The 26,476-nt window shown below is 39.1% G+C and overlaps 1 protein-coding gene across 1 annotated transcript in view; it reads right to left on the bottom strand.

The window, feature by feature from the left end:
* Positions 1–26,476, bottom strand: part of LOC306883734 (rap guanine nucleotide exchange factor 2-like) — a 120,335-nt gene that overhangs the window by 8,086 nt on the left and 85,773 nt on the right. Inside the window, exons 8-27 of the mRNA XM_079439165.1 lie at positions 22,022–22,199; positions 19,063–19,199; positions 18,207–18,365; positions 16,409–16,561; positions 15,182–15,346; positions 14,993–15,100; positions 14,690–14,893; positions 13,474–13,582; positions 11,644–11,920; positions 11,407–11,564; positions 10,077–10,317; positions 9,590–9,976; positions 9,263–9,474; positions 8,628–8,751; positions 7,067–7,290; positions 6,258–6,428; positions 6,018–6,167; positions 3,938–4,139; positions 3,035–3,486; positions 2,032–2,274 (exon numbers count right to left, since the gene is read on the bottom strand). Of these exons, the coding sequence (XP_079295291.1) occupies positions 2,032–2,274; positions 3,035–3,486; positions 3,938–4,139; positions 6,018–6,167; positions 6,258–6,428; positions 7,067–7,290; positions 8,628–8,751; positions 9,263–9,474; positions 9,590–9,976; positions 10,077–10,317; positions 11,407–11,564; positions 11,644–11,920; positions 13,474–13,582; positions 14,690–14,893; positions 14,993–15,100; positions 15,182–15,346; positions 16,409–16,561; positions 18,207–18,365; positions 19,063–19,199; positions 22,022–22,199 (4,054 nt within the window). The remainder of the gene's footprint in view (positions 1–2,031; positions 2,275–3,034; positions 3,487–3,937; positions 4,140–6,017; positions 6,168–6,257; positions 6,429–7,066; positions 7,291–8,627; positions 8,752–9,262; positions 9,475–9,589; positions 9,977–10,076; positions 10,318–11,406; positions 11,565–11,643; positions 11,921–13,473; positions 13,583–14,689; positions 14,894–14,992; positions 15,101–15,181; positions 15,347–16,408; positions 16,562–18,206; positions 18,366–19,062; positions 19,200–22,021; positions 22,200–26,476) is intronic.

Genomic DNA, 26,476 nt, shown 5'->3' with positions numbered 1-26,476 from the left:
CCATAAGCACAGTTCCAAAACTCTTCTGGCTCACCTTTGTGCTTTTTTGCAAACTCTAATCTTGCCTTTCTATTTTTGGTGTTGGTCAGAGGTTTGCATCTTGCTGTGTAGCATCTGTAATTCTGTGTCAAAGTCTCCTGAGGACAGTAGATTGTCAGAGCATCACCCCAGCTTTCTGGAAGTTGTTGGTGATTTTACAGACACGTCTTTTAGGATTCATTTTCACAGCTTTTATGATTTGTCTGTCATCAACTACTGTTGTTTTCTCAGCCGATCAGGTAGTTGTTGGTTGCTGGTGTCGCTGGAGGTTTCCAAACTCTTGATTTCTCCATGCCCTTTGTATTTGCTAGAGCTCTAACTGACTTCCTCTTTTCTTTTAGCATCCAAATTGCTTGCTTTTCTCTCAAAGTCAGCTCCCTCATCTTCATCCTGGTTTGTGTGTGTCATCATCGAATGCAAGATTCAGAATACAAAAGTAATGGATATAACTGATACGACACATTCCCTGCTTTTAATATCTGAAAAATTAATGCAACAGGACACAGCTGATCACTTAGAAAGACCTGTGAGGCAACTGTTCCAATACTTATGTTCACATCAGATAGAGGGATGAAACTCTAAAAGTGGAACTTCTTAGCTGGTAAAACACCTGTGTTGAATCACCCAATAATAAAATGTGACATTCTGTAGTTTTGTCTCATATTCATCTTTTAATCATATTTGTAAATGTCTTGACTCCACATCCAACAGAGCAATTTTGTCTTTACTGTTCCAATACTTTTGGAGGGCACTGTGTGTGTGTGTGTGTGTGTGTGTGTGTGTGTGTGTGTGTGTGTGTGTGTGTGTGTATATATATATATATATAAAGAGAGCGAGAGAGATTTATGTTTAGATAGATTATAAATATTTATATTTAGATAATATATATATAGTTGAAGTCAAAAGTTTATATAATCTGAAAAATTTTAATTATTTTACCAAAATAAGAGGGATCATACAAAATGCATGTTATTGTTTATTTAGTACTGACCTGAATAAGATATTTATTCAGGTGAACACTTTTGAACAGAATGAAGATGTGTACATTTGTCTTATTTTGCCTAAATATATTTTCTTTCTTTTTTTTAATTTAGCACTGCTCTTCAGAAGCTACAGAAGATACATGTTTCCCAGAAGACAAAATAAGTTACATTTACCCTGATCTTCAAATTCAAAAAAGTTTTCACCCCCCAGCTCTTAATGCATGGTTATTCCTTCTGGAGCATCAGTGAACATATGAACCTTCTGAAACTTCAACTGTATTTAAATATAAATATATTGTATTATATGTACACTACATATAAAAATATACACACACGTTATGTAAGGCACCATAGGTGTGCTATTTTTGATGCCTGAATATGCTGTCTAGGGTAGGAAATGCACTGGGGTTTGGAACAAAGTCACAGACATACCACTAAATATATTAAGGAAATAAAATGTGCTCTGGCCTTACCATACCAAAGACAAACATGACAAGACAAGAAAGACTACTACTGTGAATTAATAAAATGACAGTTCCCCAAATCAGGATCTTTGTGCTGACAAGTACTAATGCTATTTTACGTGCTACCTGACAACACAAACACGACTTCAGGCTCTATCATGTGTTCAAGCATTTTTGATGACAGATCTAGTGATTTTCCTGTGAGCACTGATGGGTGAGAGCCAATACACACGGTAGAGCAGGGATCAATGACTGGGATGTTGCCACGGCGACGGGGGACAGGCTGTCTCTGTGGCGGCACATGCACTGTGTGAGATGCGTTGGTGGTTGGTGATGGTGGGCAGGTGAAGGAGCTGTCTCCTGGCATGCAGAGACCGTGACTGGTGTACGTGAGTGTGCGTGGAGTGCGTGAGTGTGGAAGTAACTGGAGTTTGGGATGTTTTACCTTCCTGTTGGGGTGGTGTATGTAACTCATGGCCTGGGGGGAACTGCTGTGTGTGGACCTCTCCTCCTTTGAGCTCTGAGTTTGGGAGACAAGCACTCACCCTCCTCTTCCACCTCCTCCTCTTCTCGGCCCCGGGGGTCCGGAGAATGTGTGGGTTTTCCCACAGCTGGGGGCTGCTGGGAGTCGGGGGAATGTGTGACAAGACGGGAGCGCTGCAAGGCCGTGGTGTAGTCCGGGGGTCTCCTGCCCGTGTGAGCTGTGCCCTCGGTTACGTCCGTGATGGTCAGTGCCGTGTAGCCCGGTGGCGTGGGCGGAGGGTCCCGGTAACGGCCGTCCTTCCGTGCTGAGGGAGGAGACGGACACCACAGTTCCGTTTAATATCCGTAACGCTTCTCACACACGTGGACGGACACATGCAGACATGCACTAGATCAGGAAGGATCACTTTTGTAGGTAGTTTGTTGTGTTGTTCCACCTTTTAGTGTTCAAATCAATTGTAGTGTTCATTTTCAGATGTTAGTATGATCGTTGGGAATGTGTTTTTCATGCAAAAATCTACCACTCTACAAGGACTTTACGTAAATGCGGTACATGAGATCATGCAAAATAGGGTAATTAATGACAGAATTTTCATTTTTGGGTGAACTATCCCTTTAAAATTGTTACCCAATAATGAAAATCTTTCCCCACTATATCTTTCGAGCACCAAGCACCAGGCATCAAGTTAGTCATCAAAGTTTGATGTCCAACCTCGCACGATTGCCAAAAGGCATCATACTTGATTTGGGGAAAATTTTCAGTAAACAGCTTATTTCGAAATGTTCCTAAAAGAAAGTTGTTGTATGGCTTCATAAAGCTTAGCCCATGGGATGTATGGACCAATTATCTAGTAGGTTTTTTGTCCATTATGAAGCTAGACAAAAATGGTCACTTTTTAATGTTACTGGATGGAAAAAAGCTGTTTGATGCTTCTCATTTTTGTGTTTTATGGAAAAAAATAAGCATACAGTTCTGGATCAACATGAGGGCAAGTAAATATCAACAAAATTTTCATTTTTGGGTGACCTATTCCTTTCAAACCAGGTTAATGTGGTGACTCTTACTGATCATGGCCTTGGTGTTGCCTGCTGTGATGGGTGAGGGGCGTCGACTGTGCTGTCTGGACTCTTCTGAACCAGTGGAGGTGATGCTACTGGTCTCTGGATCTGTGCTCACATCCCTCCCTCCTCTTCGTTTGATGGTGCCCGTGTCACCCTCAGAGTCCTCGCCCCAACATGCCGCAGAAGACGAAGAGGAGCAGGCAGACGCCCAACTACCTCTGCTTCCCCAAAGACCCGCACCCTCTGCAAGTGCTTCCCAGCTACGGCCCTGCTGCATGGTCTGAATGTTGTCATGGGAGCCGCTGGAACATGAAGTCCAGCTGCCACGACCAGAATCGGCAGCATCGAGAGACACCCGGTCACCCTGGTCCTGGGTAAGCTCCTCTGAGCTGGGGGAAGACAGCACAGTGGCACCCGCATACAGACTCCGGCAGTCCTGCATTGATGAGTAGGACCTGAAAGAAGAAAGGGCAGAAGGATCCAGAAGGGTTTATTTGTAACTCTACATTGCCATGACTAGGCCTTGATGGTCAATGATGGTAACTTAATATAGACTTGCTCTTTGTTATTTTTAGTGTGGTACTGGTATTTCCAGTTTGCATTATAGAACTCGCTTTATTTTTGAGTGTCCCGCCACAAGTGTTGTACTTTTAACACTCATTACCATTTAAAAAAAAAAAAAAAGTTTCATATTTCTCAAGAAACCTATATTCATTCTAATGTGCTCTGACTATCTGATTTTAAACAAAAGAATATGTCTTATGTAAGTACTGCCTGAGAAACATGGGGGCAGATGAGCCCAAAACCAGCCTAACTGACCCAGGGTTGCTTTAGACCAATTAACTGAGTAGTGATTCAGGCAACATAAAGTACCAACTAGTCGAAAGAGTAATGAGTGGTGCTTACCCCAAGCTGTACTGGTCAGGATCAGCTGTAGCCCTGCGTTCTAGCCGGTGGCCACTGCCAGGACCCTCCCCAGCCATTACTCCATATCGATGCCTGCGTTCATCTTGCCCCATGTCCAGGGAGGAGGTGCTCACCAGACTGGAGCGTGAGGAGATCTCACTGTGGCCAGAGTCCGACAGGTAGTCACCTGTTCTTCCATAGCCTGGCAAATGAGTACACAGAATGACATGATAAGAAAATGGTTTGGCCTTAATACAGAGCCCTGCGGTACCCCATTCTATAACTGCCTCTTTTCACCTAAAAAGGTTTTGTTCTAGAATATATGGAGCTGCCTTTATGCCAACCAACTATTGTAGAGTTACTTTTGGCTTCTGAATGAAACAGAAATATATTTAGAACCTTTTTTTTTTTGCTTTACTGAACATGTCACAGTGCATTCTGGGAATGCCTTGACTGTGAAGGATTAAAATGCAGTCTTAAAATGCAGTATACTTAATTTTGGAACAGAGCTATTGAATATCTGTGACATATTGTGTCAGTGTTAAAACTGTATGCCTGCATTTTGTAGTTGCAAAATCATAACTTGAAATAAGAGTCAAACAATTGCACAATAGTTGTTCATTTAACCTACTAATGGAAGATAAGCCTGTTTACATCATGATGAAATTGATGATACAATGATCAGCGCAAGAAAGAAGAGTTTATATTCAGGGTGTCAGAGAAGATTCAACTCCTAAACACTATGCTACTGGCAGAGCAAAGCATTACTTTAGAGTCACCCCCTTTCTTAGCTTAGTTTAGCAAAGCCCTACAGCACACACACACACACAGCTACAACAGCCTGCCTCTGCCAGCTACAACAGGAGCAAAAACACTGTCTAGACTTGGTGAGAGAGTTCACCCAAATGTCAGGACTTCTGATATTTAGAAATGTATAAAACCATTAGTGGAACCAACAACTAACACTGTACTATAAAAACACAATCAATAACATTTGCTATTACTGCTAAAGAAAGTCTGGACACAAATGTCACTTGTTAATCATACCACTTTAATATATAACTGAAAACAAAACATCTCATTGGTTGTGTCTCAATACTAAGAAAGCAACCAATATCACAAAGGGACGAAAGGATTTGGGCTCTGTAAATTCATATTATTATTTTGTTTATTTTATTTTATTTTTTTGTGATTAATGACCAAAAGTGTCAGTAAAGACTTTTATAATGTTACAAATGTTCTCGGTTTCAAATGAATGCTGTACTTTTAAACTTTCTATTCATCAAAGAATTATGGAAAAGAATTATCATGGTTTAAACAAATATATAATAAATATTAAAAACCATTAAATATTCAAATATATTCAAATAGAAAACAGTTATTTTTAATTTAATAATATTTCACAATATTATGTTTTCATGTCAACATAAGACTTCAAAAGATTTCAAAAACCTTACCAACCCCAAGCTTTTGAATGGTAGTGTACCTCTAATGAATGACGTTTTAGTACGCACTACGCAGCTCACTACATTTTGAGACACAGCAATAATGATGCTTGTGTGAACTCTCTCAGGTTAAATCTGCATCAGGACCTGTTACCTGTTGGTGATTTTCTACAGAAGGAGGAAAAACCCCTCATACTGTGGCTTCTTATAGATGCAATGGCTGAATACAGGGTAAAACACGTGAATGATGAGAGACAGAAATGTTGTGATGCAAATTTAAAAGTAGAGATGGAAAGTGGAGCATTTGTAACTTTACAATAATGAAATTAGAGACAAGCAGAGTTCTAAAATGTTTTGTAAAAAACAGGTTTTTACCACTAGATGGCAGTCTCAACATATTAAATTAACCATGAAAACATGTTGGCACTAGAGGGCGCCAGCTAACAGAGAAATGTCAGTGGGGCATATGCTGTCTGACAATATATTTCACTGCATGCCCACCATAAGGCTCTGATTCCACAGTTCACAGAGTCAATGGGGAGAGTAAATCGAGTGTTCAAAGACCAGTGGTTGGAGAAAACATAATTTAAATTTACAAAAAATGCCATAGTGTGTGCGTCTGTGTGTATGCTTACCTTTCTTAGGTGAGCTGTGAGGAGATGTGGGAGGAGACGACAGCTGTGAGGAGTTGTTGGACACACTATCCTCTGTCTGTTTCCTGTGTCTCTCTCCTGCCTCCTCAGAAAGGGACAGTATCTTTTTCAGAGACTGTGGTGAGCTTGTGCCTGTGAAAATACAGTAAGATTCTTATGAGCACCAGTAACATATAATATAGTACCTGATTATGTTTAAGATACATAAATGCGGTGTCTTACCAAATGGTGGCAAGTCTTTGACCGGCACTTTCTTGCGTGATGGATAGAGGGCTACGGCAGGCACTTGAAGCGCCTGATTGGCTTTCTGAAGCTGCTGGCGCTGGTGAGTGGCAGCCCGTGAAACTATGGGCGATGTGTCGGGTCTTTTCCTGTCCCCGGAACTCTTCGGTACTGTGATGATATACACAAGACAAATAATAAATATTAAGCTAAACATTTACAGAATGAGAAAAACTTGAAGAAAAAAGAGAAACATTTCAAATAAATATTTTATTCAGCAAGAAATCGTTAAACTGATCAAAAGTGACACTATAACATTTATGGTATAGTAAAGTACATTTATAATGTTACAAAGGTTAAATGTTACTTTTTTAATGATGCTCTTTTGAATTTTCTAGTCATTATAATAAACATGAATGAAAAATGTATCAGTTTCCACAAAAATATTATGCAGCACAACTGTTTTCAATATTGATGATAAGAAAAGAGTATATTAGAATGATTTTTGAAGGTTCATGTTACACTGAAGACTGTAATAATGGTCGCTGAAAATTCAGCTTTGCCATCACAAAATTAAATTGCAATATTTTTTACTGTATTTTTTGATCAAATAAATATAGCCTTCGTAAGCATAAGAGATACTGAATATTTTGTTCCTATGACTAACATACTGTAGAGCGTGCAGCTTTTTAATGTGAGGTAAATATCTGTGGTCTTCTAGATCTTATGCCAGTGTCATTTCCTGTGGATTCAGGAAATAACTTTTTCCTGTGTGTGTGTGTGTGTGTTTGTGTTTGCACGCCACTCACGTGTGTTGACTGAAGGCTCACACTGAATTGAGAGTGTCTGCAAGCTCTCCTCATTCGTCTCCAGGGTGAGGTTGGACAGGTATTGTTTGACCTTGCGTGCCATCTGTGCGTCCTCGTACAGCTTCTTGGCATTGAGGAAGGAACTCCGTCTGACCCGCTTCTTGTGCCCGCCCGTCTGGGTTACATCCAGGACGGCCGCATTGGCACTTCCCTGGCTGAGTGACCTAACCGCACACAAGTATTGTAGTTAAAAGATGCGGGCTGACTTTAACAGTAGTTAATATGCTGATGCAGCATCAGATGCAGTCTCTCTTTGACATGCAGTAAGTTGCATTCCTTGCAGCTTCAAAACAATCCAAACATTCCATGCATTTCACATCTCAGCCAATCAGGCAGTTCAATAAAAACTGGATGTTAAATAAAACAACAGAAGTAGAGTACTTAAACTTTGCATGACATAATGGAAAAATAACTGTTTATTTTTGGTTACATTTTCTTGAACTGTTTTTTTTTTTTTTCAACCATCTATTTTATGTTTAAAGGTGAAATGTGTCATTTCTGCATTGTCTTTTTATATAAGGCTTACAAAATATCTTATACAGGGTTGTGTTTGAATCCACACATATTAAATCACAATTAATAATAAAATAAAATAATTATTAGTTTAAACTAAAGAAAATGAACAAAGAGTAAAAAAATAAATAAATAAATAAAAAACTTGCACAAAACTGCAAATACTTAGTAGAAGGCGTGCAACTATTGTAAGTAGTTCAGCTGGAAGAGGCACGTTAAATCACTTTTGCTAAAAATGGATCATGGGCTATCAAATTAATAAATGAGCAGGAACCAAACTGTAAATAAATTCATGCATTCTAGTGGGGTCATGTTTGTGAAACATTCAAAATCTATGGTAATTATACAACAGAAACATTAGGATGTATTTTAGAATGAGGTGAGTGTATTCAATGACCCTGAGTAGCAAAAGTGATGCTGTTCAAATGCTTGGATGGATCCGTCAAAGCAGAAGCATTCTCAAATGAACCAGGAAAAGAAAAATAATGGATGGTAAGGAGCCAGCCCAAATTAAAGGAAGGGGCACACATAAGGCCAAAGGTGAGAGTTCACCATACTCACCCTAAACTCCTCCATTTCTTCTTCCTGTAAGGGAGAGCCATGAATAGTGAAGCGTGGGGCAGAGAGGGTGGACAAAGAGAAATGGGGGAGAAAGTCCATGAGAGAAAGAGAGGGAGACACACTTAGATGAGGAGAAACAGACCAAGGGTACCAAGGTGAGGTGCACCAGAGAGCAAAAGAGAGACACTAACTTCTCTGACAATAATGCAGACAGAGAGTAACATACAAAATGGTTTAACCGTCTCGTACATAAACATCACTTCATCATAGCAAAAAACCTTCGGAAAAGGCCTGTGTGTGAAGCGTGAGGTGACAGCTATACACATCGCAGTGAGTGGGCACTAAAAGCTACTCAGTGGTGTGAAGAGTCCAGCCTGAAAGAAGGGCAAAGAAGTCATTGTAGCAGTTAGAACACAAACGCACTCACCTGGTTCTGAACATCAGAGCAGGGTCCATGTTTACAGCTGCCATTCGGCCTACATGTCTGATCTCTTTAGCAATCATCCGCAGTTTCTCAAAGTTGACCAAACCATCCACCTTCGAGTCATTTCCTAGAGTGGACAATAAAGAAAAGGCTCATATCATACAATTTTATAACTTTTTTTCCATCCTGGGTCAACTTGAAATGGTGAAGTGTGTGTCAAAGCAGTAATATTTTTATTATGATCATATTTCACACTCTTGTATCAGTTTTTTGTAGCTGTGCCACCACACAAACTCTTACAATTAAACAGAAATGATCAGAGTCTTAGTCTGAAACAAACTTAAGAAGGGTATGTAGGTGCTACACAAAGCCAAGAAAATGCATTATTGACAAATGTGGATGGTTATGTATTGATCTATCTGATGAAAGTTGCAGGAGATCAGAATGAGCCACTTTTGTAGTTTAGTTTCAATAAAAGGACTTTTCGGACTGGGAAGGAAACTTTGGGAAAGCCAATTTATCTAAAAGAAATCAATTCACTTCACTATTATTACACAAAAAAAAAAAAAACTAGGCCGTTCAGTAATAACCAAATACGGGTATTATATATATTATGTCATCACCTACTACTATCTTACCTTCATGCAGGAAGGTGAGATCCTTCTTGATCACAGGGAAAAGTGGGATGATGGGTGGCTGCAGGTTCTGGCTGTTTAGAAGATTGCGGTACTTTGCCATATTCCTGGAGGGATCAAAAAGGTCTTGAAGATCACTAAACAGCTTCTCATATTTACTGGGCAACTTCTCCCATGTGCCTCTCAGTCTGGACACTGGTGCCAAGTTCAGACCACTGGAAAAGACACACAATGTCATTGTTAGTTGGGACACCAAAAGTACAACATACATAAGAGGTCTTCAATTTAACCAATCAATTTTTTGCCTCTTAAAATGAAGACTCATTCTACCTGATGATGGCAAACATGGAGTTGAAGTTCTTGCACTCGCGACAATGCAGTGCAATCTTAATGAAGTGCTTGACGATCTTCATGCGTTTGAGCTGGTTGGGCTCACGCACCACCTCCGTGGCCACCCAGAAGGTCTCCCGATTGATGGCCTCCTCAAAGAGCTTGAGGCTGGGGGGCCCGGTGAGGTGAGTTTTCCGCTTAAACAGATCATCGATGTACTCGGTGGGCTCGATGGCACAGAACAGCTCAAAGGCGCGCATGGACAGCTGGGTTGCCACTTCCACCGTGCTAAGCTGCAGAAGGTTGATCTGGCTCTCCCGTAGTAGTTCCTGGGCATCTTCATCTGAGCACAGTGTCTCTGTCTCCATGTTGCTTTTTAGGTAGTACCTACACATTAAACGAGATGCCAACGGATGTTCTGAGTGATCTGACACCAAAATACTACAGAAAATTTAACAAAATGGCCACAAGGGCTCTAAAGCAGCACCTGCCACTCAGCTGGATCCTATCGGCCAGTTTGGAGAGTTGCTCAGGGAGTCGCCGCTGCTTGATGACACCCTCAAGAGTGACTGACACCTCACACAACGAATATGCTTCAGGGGCAGCGGTCAAGGCAAACTCTCGGATGGCCTGAGCTACGACTTCTTTTGCTGTGGTGTCCTTCCCAATCATGATGTATCGACTTTGCTGGTCTGCCTTGAACACTCTCAATACCTGGTCTGACATGTCTAAAGAACAGAGGAATGGCTTAAGCCCACATATTTATCCCTTTCATTAACCAACAACACCCAAGTATATAGTCTTTATCTAGGTGGAAAACCACTTATGTTACCCATTATCATTTTACACTACTATTGAACTGTCACTTTCACACTTGTTTAAGTATGTTTAAGTCAGAATCTGAACTAGAGTTTTTGGACAATCAAGAAGTAATCCACTTGTGTAATAAATGTATGCATTCTCTCTACATCATCACTTTACCCTATTGACTTCAACATTAACCGATAAACATGAGCTTTTTGTACATTTTTCTTGGTGTATATGCATGCTCAAAAGACACCATCACAACAAGCAAACAAATCAACCTTCAAGGTCAATCAAATTCATAATGCAACAAAACCTCTAGTGTGAAAGCGACGTGAATCAGTGAACAACATTCAATTAACAAAATAATTTTGATGAATCCCACCAAATGCATAGTGTTTATAGATTCAGACCTGATTGAATACCACCAAATTTGTTCTACATAAATTTGGATAACAAAATTAATGTCAAAGCAGAGAAGTGCCCTGAAGAAGATTGTGATTAGGAAAATGAAAGTAGTTGAGTAACCTCAAAGAGGACAAGATCAAATACTTACTTATAGGGACTGATTCTGAAAGAGGACATTCAGGACAGCATGAGCATCTTATTAAATATGCATGCACTGAGATTACACTTCTGTGAAATGTTCTGTAGGTTCCCTAAAGTTAAGTGCACAGTACGACATTGCAAGAATATATTTAAACTATCCATGTAAAGATCTCAGCTGTCTTTGTTTACTGACTCAAAGTCTGTTTTCTTTTAAGAAGGCTGTCTAACCCAGTAGAACAATTTCTTGGATCAAATGATTATTGGCTAACCCTATCACTAAAGAAATGAGAGAGTTGATAAGAATGATGTTCACCCCTTAAGACCAACCTGAAGCCACAGCCTAACCTTAGCCCTTAAACATAACCCTAGCATGAGAGTGGTTGATCAGATTGTTGTTTCAGAACCATCATAGATGTTAATACAGTAAAATGTCTTACTTTGCTAAACCACATTAAGTGTCTTACCAGGCTGGTTGTTGAAGTCGAGAATGCGATGGTGTGACTGTAACAGGTCAGGGTTGCTTGATGAAAGGTTTCCACTGACAGGAAGAGCAGGAGGGATCTGCTTTGACTGCTTTAGCCCCACAATACTGTCATCTTGGGACTGTCCCACGCCAACGTCACTGTGAACAAACCAGAAGAGTTCTACACCACAGGGAACCAAATCACCAAGAGAACTTTCATGTGTCAAGCTCAGCTTACTTGTAAGGTTTGGGTGGAAGAATACTGGTCAGTGTCTTGTCAAAGATCTTCTTCAGCTTGTTTCTGCCACCTACGGTGTTGGCCTTGGCCTTCTTACTAGCTTTCTCAAGACCCATGACCTGCTCCACATCCACAGCCAGGTCGGGGATGGAGTAGCGGCTGGCTTTCTTAATGTCCCCAATTTTGGGGATGTGAGGTGCCCCGTTCTTCCTGTCTGGCTCCTCCTCCTGTTCTAGCTCCTGGTCCTGGTCAGGCCTGGCCAGTAACTCCTTAAACACTAAGAGCAGGGAACACAGCACAGAGAAAATTAGTTTAACAATGCCATCTGACATTTTCAAGCAACAAACAGCCTTACAAAATTAACTACAGCTACATTTTTATGGGATAAGATCTCTGCCACAATTCTGCGTGCGAAAGATCATATTTTGAGCGCACAAAAGTGTGTTTAGCACGTGCGCGAACTGTTATTAATATTGTATTTAATCATTTATATCTGATATATAATTATTCATGAAGGCTGGAAGTGAAAAATGTCTTATATTCAGGTGTGCATAATTATTAAGCAGGTTTTCTTTTACAGATAAAATGAGCCAAGAGATTTAACTCAGACTGAAAGTTGAAATTATTAAATGCCCATGAGAAATATTCCAAACTAATGCAATACAGAAATTGAAAAGTTAATGCATGACCATTGGACAGCAAAATGCTCAGTGGGTCAGCAGGGTCAGAAAAAAACATGTAGAGAAAAAAAGATGCTCGTTAACTGCAAAAGAATTAAGAATCAATGATAAGAATTAGGTGTGAAATCAGCAGGAACCATTTAGTCTCCAGCGCCACCATTTTCCAGAACTGCAACGAGCCTCCAGAAGTACAAGGTGTCAGGTTCTCAGAGACTTAGGTTAAGTATAGAATCCTAAAAAAAGATCCCTACATAATAAGAATCACATACTGAAGTGTAGTAAAATACTTGAAGACTGATAATTATTATTATTTGTAATAGGCTTTATAGACAGATGAGTTAAGAGTGACTCTTGAAGGACCAGCACCACATCCTCTTGTACCACTGTTTGAAGAATTTATCTTCCAGAATCTGGCAGTACGTTTTGTTAGTTAATTTTTAGTCCATCTCGAGATTTTATCTGTAGAAGATAATAATTATGCACACCTAAATATAAGGCGTTTTTCACTTCCAGCCTTCACGAACATATAATTATATATCGGTTATAAGTGATTAAATAGAAGATTAATAGTAGTTATTAAGATTGATGTTGTTTGGAATTGGTCAAATGTGCTTGGAAAAAATATGATCAGAATATCAACTTGCATAATAATTATGCATGCACTGTATTTGGCTGTCATCAGTAATGCAAGGAATGTTGTGATTGGTCGTCAAAGCAGCCATTCAGAATTTACCAGCCTCGTCTCCGATTGGCTGGAATTATGGCATACTCTAACACTGGGCTGTGTTGAGCAAGCAAGCCGTCGGCATTTAGAGAGCACTAAGGGCAGGCATCAAGGGAACAAGCTAGTGAAATGTTGCACGCACAAAAGAGAAGCTCTGCACACGTCCAAAAACTCATTTTACATGCAAAATTTATTTTAGTGCGCTCAAAATACCTTCTTTGCGAGGCGAACATTTTCTCCACAAAATTCAGATCGCACGCGTGCAAAATGCACTTTTGCGTGCTCAAAATATGATCTTTCACGCGCAGAATTGTGGCAGAGATCTTACCCCATACATTTTCCCCGACTGAAGAGCTAACTGGCAATTTTTGTTGGGTCTAAATGATAGTCTCTGCAGCTGTGGTCATTCCAGCCAGTGTAGCTTACCTAAGAGATTGGTTTTCACAGTAATGGACAGGTGCGTGTTGTTTTTGAGAATCTCGTTGGCTTTGGATAACGGCACATTTTCGAAGTTTTGTCCATTGACCTCTAGTATCTGGGAAAAAAAAAAGATGAAAATCCAAAATCTCAATCAACATTGCAGCTGGAACTTTAGATAAATATACTTTAAACACAATGTTATATTTCAGTATTGTGTGCTTTCAGCACACAAGAGAGCAGTTTGTGGTATTACATGTCACTTCATAAAATTTTCTCAGTCAGCTGAGTCAATGTGAGTTTGCTCTTAAAGTAATAGCAGCCAAATAACCTAATAACTCAGCTGCTGTGATCTCTATTAATCAAAGAACAAAAGAAAAAGAGGAAATCGATAACATCTGTAGCTTTAAGGATTCATCTATATATAATTTAGCACCTTTAGTCATACTTTTTTTTAACAAATATTAAGAATATACAATCTTTGATGTTTCTACATTTATTTGAAGATTAAATATGAAATTGCAAAATGTGCAATTAATTAGTTAATTTTTTAATTGATTGACAGCACTGATAGATAGACATATTAAACTTAGCAACAAATTGCTTATCCATTGTCAAAGCTGTTGACTGATGCAAGGGGAACTACTACATCTGTTAATTGGCTAAGCGGACATGGTTATTGTCAATAATCTCAAAACGGCCAAGTATCAGCTGATTAGCATTCTGAACAATCACAATCCTTGTGTGGTTCGGAGGGCAAATAGATAGCAACTCATTAAACAGCTTTATGAGCCAAATACCGCAGTGAGTGAAGGGCAAAAGGAAACAGTGTGACATACTCTATTCATCTGAAATCACATTTTCCGCTTGTGTGAAGGAGGGAAGACGTGTGGCAGACATATTTAGGCTACAGAACAAGTTTACAGGCTGAGATGTGTGTGCTTTTACCTTTGAACGACAGACTGAATGGAAACAAAATCATAAGATGAGGTTTTAGCTCTTCTTCATGATTTCGGGAGGTATGCTCTCAGTGCTGTGACTAACCGCTTTCACCGCTTGACACGGCAATTACAAATGCTCTCACACAATGTTTCCCACTTCCAGTCCCACAACTACTATTACTGCTGCTAATGCCACAGCAAGCTGCTATTACAGTGTCAATTTAACAACTACAACTATTTCTGTAGCCTACTTCAGATACTGTATGGTGCTGGTGTGACATTACCTGATCTCCTCGTTTAAGGCCAGCCTCTGCAGCTTTGCTGCCAGGCTCCACGCTGTCAATGAAAATGCGAAAGCCCTTCTCTGAACCCCCCAGCAGAGTGAAAGACAGGGGAGCTTCCCTCGAGGGTTTGGTCAGGGTCACCACCCGCAGCTTAGCTTTGGCAGCACATGCTATGTTTAACAGTCTTAGGTGCCCACACATTTTCTGGTTCAAAGAGAGGCATTACATGAGTTTTTTGCGGTCGACTCAGCCACAAAGCTGAAGATCACCAAGAAATCGAAGGTTTTATTGCACACAACTGACCTCTCTCTCCAGATTGTACTCGAACTCCTCGAGAAAATGCGTCATTGCGGAGTCCCCCTCAAAGTCATTGAAGTGATTGTTCACCCACAGCAAGACTACCCGTGTAACCTGATGACATATAATGTTACTAATCATTCATCTCATTGAACACTGATTGACTTAAGTGCTTGCGTAAGAGTCTCTATGTACCTTGTCCCTGAGGCTGGGGTCATGGAACCACTCCAACAGTTTCTTGCCTACCACCATGGGGCTTGGCAGGAAGGTGCGGTAGGTAAGCAGGAAGTCCTCGATGTAGGTGGGGTCCACCACCGAGTGCTCTTCTACAAGGTGCATGGTAAGACGCTCTGGTGTGCCCTGAAAAATAAACAAAAAACAAATATGCTCTTTAAAGGACACCAAAGCAGTGCATTTTTTTAACAAGTTTCCCTTCACTCCAATCATCAAGATATTGGACATTCAGTCCATATATGCATCTACTGTGCTAAGCATTTTTCCATGTTTAGGAATCAATAAATGGCTATGTTCGATGCATCTGTGTAAATCAGGGCAAACGCCGTGTCAATCGAGAGCGTGAGTCAATGTTTCCTATAGAACGCAGTTTTTGCAGTGTGGCACATTCTCATTGGATTCAATTCAGACTGAAAACAACTCACAACTCTAATAAAATATTTCTATTGGCCAAAGTGCCACAAAATAGAGTTGCAATTAAGTATTAAATCTTGATGTGAGCTATCTGAGAAATGATTTATGTGAAAATTACAATTCTCTAGTTGGGAACTGTCTTTTTGCAGCCTGGTCTCATGACGAAAACATACCTCTGGGAACTTTTTCGCAAGATGCGAAATACGTACGTTGTGTGACATGCTTTTGTAGCCATCATCACAGCTCTGACTGTTCATTGAGTGACCCTATAAGTCTAATGCTCCGTGACATTTTAAACTATTGTACCATCTGCATCTAAACCTACCCGATAGGATGAAATAAAGCGAATGTGACGTAAAAATGCAATCGCAAGCATGCCATTTTAGCTTGTTTTTGAATTCTCATCTTTTAGATCTTTCATCTTGAGTCATGTTTTTGACGGGATTCGTACCCAAGGATTCGGCATACTAAGTTCAATTCCGTGCCGGCTGAGCTACCGAGCAAGCCTGTTATGTCTGGAAAGCAAAACATATGGAGCTGTAATCGTAACTGTGTACGAAAACAATTACAAATGCTCGCTGTTTTACCGCCTATTGTGTTCATTTCTGTTGGAAACTGCAGTAATATGTACTTATTGGTATGTATTTCACATCTTGCAAAAAGGTTTCCAGAGGTACGTTTAAATCATGAGACCAGGTAGCTTTTCTGTCACATTTCTGAACATTTCTGTGAAAAACACAAACTTGTCACACTCGTTCTGAGTTGGGTTCTCACCTTGATGACAATGTGTCCTTTTCTGGTGCCTGTGCGGTCAAGCTCACGGTGTTCCTTCACCATCACAATCTCACCCTCCTCTTCCACCTTCTGCATGTTTTTCTCCACTTGGTTAAGGATACAGCAGTAATCTTGCTGTGCTATGCAAACAAACTGACAGAGAGAAAACGAGAGCAAAAGTGAGCAAGCAGACACAAACCGAGAGTCAAAAGTAAATCACTTTTAAGATGCAGCAGTATTTTCAAATGATTTCCCCATGAAATTATAGCAGTACATTGAAACAGAGACAAGATGTCATTATTGTTAAATTTTCACTAATCACCCCAATTATTCTCATGCTTAATGAATGGACAAGACCACATCACTTCTGCACTAAATGAGACATTAGCCGCATTTCCACAGTCGGGCCAAAAGCGGGCATGCTAGTGCCTGCCAGGGCCAGTTGTGTTTCCACTGTCACTTCCGGGGCTTGATCATGCCTCATCGGGGCTTCCTTGGGGCCAACAGCCAGGGTTTTTTGGCCCGCCTGAAAACCTTGGGCCAAAGAGGGCCAGCTCGGGCTTGAGGAGTGGCTATGAACAAAGGCGGAGTTTCTCCGCATCTGGAGAGCTACAGCACCACGGATTATTTCATATAGTTAACAGATAACACCTGCATTAAAGACTTTTAAAATAATTTTAGCTCAAAACTCACTTTCAGACAGCAGCGAGTGTATGAAATAACTATCTGGTGTTCATATTTAACTCCACGTATGTCATACAATATATAGGATAATGAAAAAATATATATATTTCTAAATGTGATGTATACTGTTACTACAAAAAACAGAAACTGGAGCGACTGAAGCATGTTCCTTCCTTCCTTTTGTGCAATAACAGTAAATACCACTTTATTTCTGTGACTAATTTTCAATCCTGACAAATGAATTCATTATGATAAATGTATCATTTATTATTGTAAAACTGGTAAAACATTGATACTTATGGATTTAAATCTAAGCAAATAGCCAAAAATGCAAACAGACCGCCGCTCTAATCATGTTCGTTTTGTGATCTCGCTAATTCCAGTGATTAATTGTCTGATAACTTCTCCTTGTTGGTGAAATTATGGGGTTGCGTGACGTTGTCCCAGAGAGGCGTGTAAAGGGCGGGTTTTAGTGAAGCGCTGCAGAGCTTCTGGCCCGAAGGTGGAAACGCAGAGTGATTTTGGGCTCGGTGCTACAGGTCCAAGGCTATTAGCCCTGCCCGGCCCGTTTAAAGCCCTGGCTCGAAAGTGGAAAAGCGTCTATTGCAAATAGCTACAATAGGTTGGGCAGGGATAAAAGACATTCTTCTTCATTTTTTTTATTTGATCAAAAATCTATATAACAAAATAAAGTCTTACATAATTTGCACTGAGATATTATTTGTATTACAATTACAAGTAAATTAATTTAATGCAAAAATATTTGTATTGCTATCAAAAATATAATTTATGTGTCTACATAAAAGTTTATTGCATCAATACATTTAACTTTCTGGAGATTGTTTTTTACAGAAAATTTTATGATGCATATGTTTTGTTAATAAATTTAGTTTTTTTTTTTATTACATTACACATTTTATTACATTTTTTATTTTATTACACATACATGACACATTATAAGATGGTTTTGCCTAATTATATTCTTCACAGATCTGATGATCTCAGAATGCAATGTCACTACAAAAATAGGCTTCATTTCTCTACACAATGAAACTATGCAATCAGATACAATGTGAAATTCTTTTTTTTGGCAGATTCTGGAAGGTTGACTCACCTGGCAGTCATCCACCTTGGTCTTCATCACCCCTTTCATGTACTCTTTCTCCATGGTGGGGGACACACCGAAGCTGTTGCCCATGCACAGGATTTCCGTCCGGCCATCTGGGTGCGTCACCTCCACTGAGCCGTTCAGAATCACAGACCACGAGTCCAGCTACAACAAAGGTACAATGACAAGTTAACAGTAAGAGAAAGGACATACGGTTTATTTTTAATGTTGTATTACAATTTAAATCACTGTAAATTTGGATTATAAACCTTTGTAGTGAAATACAAAACTTGTGCACAGGGACCTAATTACTTGCTGCTTTTTTTTGAGCGTTGATAACAGTTAAGAACATGTCATCACATTGAACTGTACAAGCCTCAAGCTCCGTCCTGCTTTCAATTATATGGATGCATTAGGGGGGAAAATGGTCCTGTTTGGCATGTCAATACTGAGATCAAGGAGATAAGTGATTCCTGCTGTACCGCGGGCATCTTGTAAGCTCAAGATGCTGAATGCTGGCATCCATTCAGATTTAACAGTGCAGAAGCTGAATGGCTGATTGGCTGTGACGAAAGGGAGGCGAGAGATGGCAGTATGTGTTAGCAAAGCCACAGAATCAAGATTAGCATGAGACTGAAGTGAAAACTGGTGAAAGTTAAAAGTGAATGACATAACTTCTAAAAAGAGAGAGGATTAGGATTAAAGAAAGAGCTAAAATGGGATTAGTATAAAAAGCCAGACTATCAGCTATTGATGCAGAAAAAGTGCAGTGTATGTACTATATGTACTAGGTCACAACTTAAACCGAGGCTTCATATAAAGGCTAATGCTACTGGCTAATGTCTTGGTAAGTTTGACCGACCTCTTCGCCATCATTAAGGACGACTGTGCCGGCCCGTTCCACCACAGCGAACACCATGACAGCACACAGCTCCCTCCTGACAGACATGGTCATGTTGGCAAAGGCCGGTAGCTGGTGCATGAACTCCAACAGTTGCTCTGAATAAACAGGGTGAGAAACAAGAAGTGTAAGTCACATTTATGACTAAGTGAGATACATGAGAGTCTTTGAATGTCTTTCATCGATATTTGTACTCTCAGATGCAGTTTGTTCTTCCCACATGGAGAACGGAAAAACATTCTTTCCATGGCTATAAAAATAACAGCAACCAAGCATCAAATGCATTATTAATACGAAGCTATTTCTGAGAACCGGCTAATCCTGCTATGCAATATACAGGACATATTATACATGACAAAATCCATTTGCACAGTAACCAGGAACTAAACAGAATATAATTTCAGAATATAATTAAATTATGGACACTTCCCAGGGGGTTTTATTAAAGTTAACAGATTTTTCAAAATCAAAAAAAGTCAAAATTAAACCGTAACAGAACCATTTATCATTTGTTTTTGCTGCCTTCCAAATTTATGTATTTTAAGCGTAGATTTTATTTCACTCCACCAGATGCTCAATTTTCAACATGGAAATGTAAAATAAAATTACTACTGCATTTTATAAACCACGATTTACCAAGTTAAATTAGGAAAAAGTCAAATACTGAGTAAAATAAACCACTTTAATATTTAGAGAGAGATTTTTTTTTCTTTAATTGCTCACTTTGTCACTTTTTAGCCAAATTACAACTGTCCCTCAGTTGTTGTCATTGAGATAAAATTCAAGACATGCAATGTGGAAAGAAAACCTGAGAAATATTAAACAAAAAGATATAATTGTGTGTTTAGAATGCTGCCGCATTAACCTTAGAAAGCCATTTTCACCACAGGATGTTATCAAATACAAAACATAATTTGGGATGTGGCAGAAATGACAGAAATACTGACAGAAAAATGACAATTCTTACTCAGCTATATGTATATTAACACTGTTGGACAATGTTAGCAGGCAAATTAAATAAACTAATGAGAGTGTGAAAAGTGTGTTTCAATAATAATAATAATAAAGTCCAGAGGGTCAAAAGAGCTCATATAGAATCCATTTCCATATTTATGGCAAGTTTGTCTCTCTTTTTGACAGCTTTACTTGGTACATTTAATCTCTTGTGTCCATTTATTGCAATGTAACCATTATTTTAACCATCAAAATGAATTACTGGAACCGGTCAAATAGTAGGGCTGTGCGATTAATCGAAATCGAATCGTGATTTGAGACGTTGCGATTTGCTGATAAGCACTGCTCTAGCCAACTGCAAAACGCCCACCATTTAAAAAGGGTCAGATCGATAGTTAGGCAAATTAAAACTAAAGAAAAAACGTATGTAACTTCATGCGTCACAATGCATATCAAGAGGTCCCTTATCGGTCTGCTTTTAGTACTGGAGAATAAAAGATACATTTTTAGATGTTTTTATTAGTAGGCTACATGAACGTTATCTTACACATTTTATTTCCCAACAGATTAATTTGAAATAAGTTTATAATGCATGTTGGCTAATTCAGAAGACCGCACACACAGCCCGTGTCTCTGAATGCTTCCAATACTCGCTCCGCTCTGTCCCACGCTGCGCGTCTCCCGCGTCTCACGGACGAGCCGCACACACGCAGCCTGCCTCATAATGCTCTTTTATACTCACGGTCTCGCGCCCGGTTCTGCTCTGCAAGCCTCTCACGAGCACATCTGGCAATATGGACGAGGCCTGGCGCACGCGCGCAACCTGAGTCAACTCGGGCCTGGCTGCGTTTAAAACGAATATAAATGAAGTCTAACTGCTTGCCAATTTCACTTGGATGAAATGAAACATTCAGCACATTTTCCACTTGTTCTTAAAATCCCAAATACTTAAAAATGAATAAATCAGCCCGTGTAACATGTAATACTTTAATAATTGACTAAAGAAATACAGTTCTTTATTTATAAAAAAATAAATAAATCTTTCCTGTGAAATTCAGTAATTCTGTAAATGTAGTATACCATTATAATCTTCCCTGCAGAAAAAAACTACAGTAGAACCCCCCAAAAACAAAATAGAAAATGTAATGGATTTAAGGGTTATAATGGGAATTGTATTGGTTTTAATGTAAACTATAATGGTGTCTTACTGGTATTTGATGCATTCTATTGGTGGGATGTAATCTAGCAGATGGCAACCAATAGAACAAAAGTAATTCCTATTGGAACAATGCCCAAAACAAAAAGGTTTTTATGGAAACTATAAGAATTTCTATGATGGTTTCTGTAGTTTTTGTTTTGTTTTTTTGTTTTTTTCCAGCAGGGTAACGATACTCATACTGTGCTGCACATTAGTGACAATATTGAGCTGAAGCTTGACTTTGAAAATTAAAAAATCGCAAATCAAAATCGCAATATCTGTCAAAAAAATAAATAAATCGCAATTAGATATTTTCCCCAAATCGCACAGCCCTAGTTAATAGACAGGCCAACCAAATCAAGTATCTGGCTTTAGCTAGTGTGACAGAACTGCCCAAAGCCCGGTGTGGTTGAGTTGAGATCGAGGAGAGTGAAGACAAGAGATTTTGGATTTTGTTCCCTGCCCGTGGCCTGTCTGCGTACTCGATGACCTGTGCTTGGCACGGCACCACTGAAGCGTAGCTGTGGATGTGGCTCAGCCAATCAAATTTTAATGCGCTACGATAGGCTCGGCTGAGAGGGTGACCTAGAAAAAAAAAACAACGTGTCCCCCCCTCATGCTATCCTTTTGTAGATTCCCCCCGACCTTTTGTTGCCTTGCTTTCCTGGTAAATTATTTCATCGCTTTTGAGAATCTCCTCTTTCTTCCTCAAGCAAACTCTGGTGTTTGAATCATGTTCTAGTGTGATGGTTTAAGCGAATCGCTTACCTATGTCATCATCCGTTCGGTCCATGGGGTCTTTCTCCAGGCAGTCTCGGACAATGTCTCGACTCATGAGGGGATCTGAGGCACGTTCGATATCTTCCTCATCGTCATCCTCCTCGGAGTCAACGGCTGTCTCAGGCAGGCCACTGAGGTCCATGTCGCCGGGCTCACTCTCGGTGGCCTGTGGTTCAGAAACCTTTGTGTTTAGTCAATCATAGAAAGGCATTTTTTATATTTTTTGTTTTGGATTTGTATGTTACTGTGGTGTTTCTTCTATTTAAATAGCATGAACCCTGGAGCTGATCACAGACTTAAAATCTAACATATTTCAGAAGCATGAACCAAAAAAGACAAAATGATCAAGACTAGGATTCAAAGCTAAAAAAAACCAAGATGTTTTTCCATTAATTCCAAATTAAAAACAAAATGGAAGCAGATGAAGCACATGACTGCATGTACTGTATAACAACAATACAAAGCAAGCAAGAAAACTAACCAACCAAACAAGCACAGGTAACAAAAAAAAAAAAATATATATTATATATATATATATATATATATATATATATATATATATATATATATATATATTCTGGGTATTAAAGTACAGAGGTAGATGTTTGAAAATACAACCCAACTCCGATTCAGCACTGCGACATGGCCCAACCTGACTAGGTAGGCAACAAAAGAAACACCCATCCCATTGTGTACACCACAATCTCCAATCGCAACCAACCCTGAGTCGCTCTCACCTGGCTGAGGAGCCCCAGCGATGCTCTATTCCTCCCTGAAACTGCCCACAATGACGCCTTGACCAAATGCTTGCAGAAGCCGGGTCCCAGCCGCATCTTTAGAGCTCAGGCTTCCAGCTACTTTTAATTTTTTAAGCCCCTCGATCTGGGCTCACACAAACACGTCATTTTGACTTAAATGACCTGTATTACTCATCAAATATTCAGACGGTGCTGAAAGCAGCCACTCAGAGGGCGAACTGGGTGGAGCGATGTGAGGCTGGACTCTTTTTTAGGGTGGGGACAGGGGAGTGGGGGAGGATGGCAGTGTGGCAAAATGTACTTATATAAAACAAGTGGGCTATCCATCACATAAGCATCCCTCTTAAAGAGGTCTAAACTACTTGTGGGAATAGATCACCTACAAATAACAATTCTGTCATGATTTACTCATCCTGAAGGTGAAACCTGTATGACTTTCTTTATTCCCCAGAACAAAAAAGGAGAAATGGTGGAGAGTTATTGCAATTATAGTGAATGGGGATTAAAGCTTTTTGGATTGCACAGTGGAAAAAGCAGCATTCAAATATCATATTAGTACCAAAAATGGTTTATATGGTTAAAGCTGTTATTCACTAAAAATCTTGAAATCTTTTAATAAAGGAAGTGAGTCTAATTCTTGAATTATTTTTTAAATCAAATCTCTTTAGGATTCAATTCACAAAACCAGCCTGAACAGTTAATTCAATAAGATCTAGTTCTCAAGTTGAATTCAATGACTCTCTGTTCTGGTCACAGCAGTTAACAGCTCATTAAAAGTGACTATCAACTTAAATTCAAGAAAATAGCTTAAAAACAAACCAACAAATCAACAACAAAAAGTTTAATGGTGAGAGTTGCACAAAAGTCATTTTAATCATTTGTATGGTTCTTTTGCAGCCATTTCTGAAGCATGGCAACTCAATGTAATTGCACAAAAAAGACCAACCAGCATACCTATTTCCTTTTGTGTTTAAATGTAAGAAAGTCATACAAGTTTGGAACGACTAGCAAAAGACGACATAATTTCTATTTTGGTCAACTGTTCCTTTAAGGTCATAAATCCTCCTAAAAACCTGCATGAGCTCTCAGATGCCTGATAACCCTGTGACACTCATCTGTCCCAGAGATCACAGATATATGAGCAGTATTTACAAATTACAATGACACTCAATCTCAAATGCCGCATCCATCAAATCGCAGGAAACCCCAGTATTCCCTACTCTCAAATATTAATTAAATATGCATTCCCTAAGCAGTAAGTCACTGGTGCATGACGACTGAAATCTATGCACTTAAACAACGTCTTGTTGAGGAAAGGTATCAATGACTGTTGATTAATGCGGTTTCAAGATCTTAAAATCAATACACTAAGTAGTCACCCATTACCTGAACCTTTTGGGATTTACATTACATCACATTTTCATCCAGACACCGTTAAGTTGATGACTCACTCCAGATCATTAAGTCTCTGGCAGATAGGCTGGAAGAATCCAAATGTATCACACTCAAGTCACATCTTGATAAACCAGCATTCAAAAAGTTTCACTGCAGTAACAAGAATCAAACACCACCAATGACGCAGGCAGAGTCGAGCTGGCTTCCCTTATGGAAACCATTTAACAACTAATCAGTGTAGACAAACACAGGGTAGCCGATGAAGGAACTGATTTATCTTTCAAACTGCCATGTCTGGTGCGATCTATAGCACTGTTTGGGCGGCTAAGATGAGCGTGAAGGGAACATTAATTTTTTAGCAGGGCTATTCTTGGATCAATGCTTTCAAGCCTCCCTGAAGAACCTGTATCATTATTTATTCAAATGTAAAAAAACAAAAAGTGACCGCTTTGACAGCCACATTGAGGATATGGGTCATTACTCTTTACAAAAAGTATTGTAAGATACCCACATACAGTGGAGTCCAAAAGTGAGACGACTAGTGCTACTGCTTCTGTGTGCATTTTTGTGAGTAATTCATCAATTTAATGCAGGAAAATGTTAAATTAGAAGACTAACAAACTTCAGACACCCTTTGATTGGATAATAATAAAAAAGTATTTTTGCATCAAAACTTTAAGATTACTGTGCACACAATATCGTTCAAAACTTTGGATAAGATTAAAAAAAAATACAATATGATAAAAGACACTAATGCTCAATAAATTATAAATTTATTAAAAACAATAATTAGAATGAACCATTCTTAAATTAAATAATGTAATTATATATCAATTTTATATAGACAACATTCCACTCAGCCTGCTCTTGTTTTACGAGCCGTGGATCGCAGGGAGAGGTGAGAAGAATTGTAGTAAAGCGAAGCATAGAGCAGGAAGATCACAACCTCTTTTCACAAGGGACACTGTCCAGCTGTTAATGAGCCTTTAACAGATGGCCATAAGGCCAGGATCACGGACACTGCATAAACTGAATTATGTCCCATACTCCTTTGCACACACATCACACAAGGAAATCAATTAAACAGCCAGGCAAATACCAAGCCAAACACTATTAATACGATTAATGGAGGCAAACATACACATTTTTATAGACTGGCACAGATATAATAGGTAAATGGGGTTCTTCTGTTTTAATCTCATTGGCTCAGGTTTAGTTATAGTGACAAATATTTAGTGACAGAAGTGTTGGGTTTGATTATCAGGGAGCATGCATACTCATAAAATATGTACCTTAAATGCACTTGAGTAAGATGATTTGGATAAAAGCATCTGCCAAATGAATAAAACATAAATGAAAGAAACGAATAAAGAGGGATGATATTTGCATGCACATTAAAGAAATTGTTCAGTGTTGTTCCATATACATGTATATTTGTTTGAAATAAACTATTAGTAACAAGGACACATTAATAAATAGTGGCATTTATAGTATTTACTTTATTTCAAATAAATGCTGTTGAACTTTCTATTAATCAAAGAATCTTAAAATGCACAACTGTTTTTACCATTGATAGTAATAAGCAATGTTCTTAAGCACCAAGGGGCGTATTACAGAAAGATCTTAACTTTAAAATCGTATCTTATCTGTTTGGTAACCATGGTAATTTCAGTTAGGACCACATTTAGGACAAAAGCTATTACAGAACAGCATTTCCTAAGTGCATTATCCTATCTTAACTACAGATAGGAAAGGGGTATTACAGAAACCTCCTAACTTGACAAAAAACCCTAAGCTGTCCTAACTTCAAAATTATTTGAAAGCTAACGGAAAAAACGCTTACAACGGTGTTGTCTGACAATGGCATTGCATTTATTAATAGTTGAAAATGAAGAACGAAGATGTTTAATGGTAGAAAGACTCTTGGAGGACCCTGAAGATGTGTTATATTTTGATGACAAAACACTTATAAGTAATTACAGACTGCCACACAACATATTACAGTTAGCACAGGAACTGCAACCAGCATGATAGAGACCAACAAAAGTGTCACGGAGCATTACTGGTTGTATTGCAAGTGACTAATGCCTTACGTTTTTTGGCAAAAGGCGATTTTCAAAGTGAAGTAGCTTCTATTATTTTGTTTACCTCATCAGCAGCTACGCAGTGTTGGTTGCTTGGTAACAGACCTGAACATGGATTGTCGAGCTTGATTATGCCATTTAAGATTTCCTAACTAGAGATAAGATACTATTTTGTAAGATAGGATAAGAATCCCAAATCAAGTTAA

This window comes from Barbus barbus, assembly GCF_936440315.1.
Source record: "Barbus barbus genome assembly, chromosome: 17".
NCBI lineage: Eukaryota > Metazoa > Chordata > Actinopteri > Cypriniformes > Cyprinidae > Barbus > Barbus barbus.
Note: the sequence above shows the minus strand (reverse complement) of the source record. Positions and strands in the feature narration are given on the sequence as shown.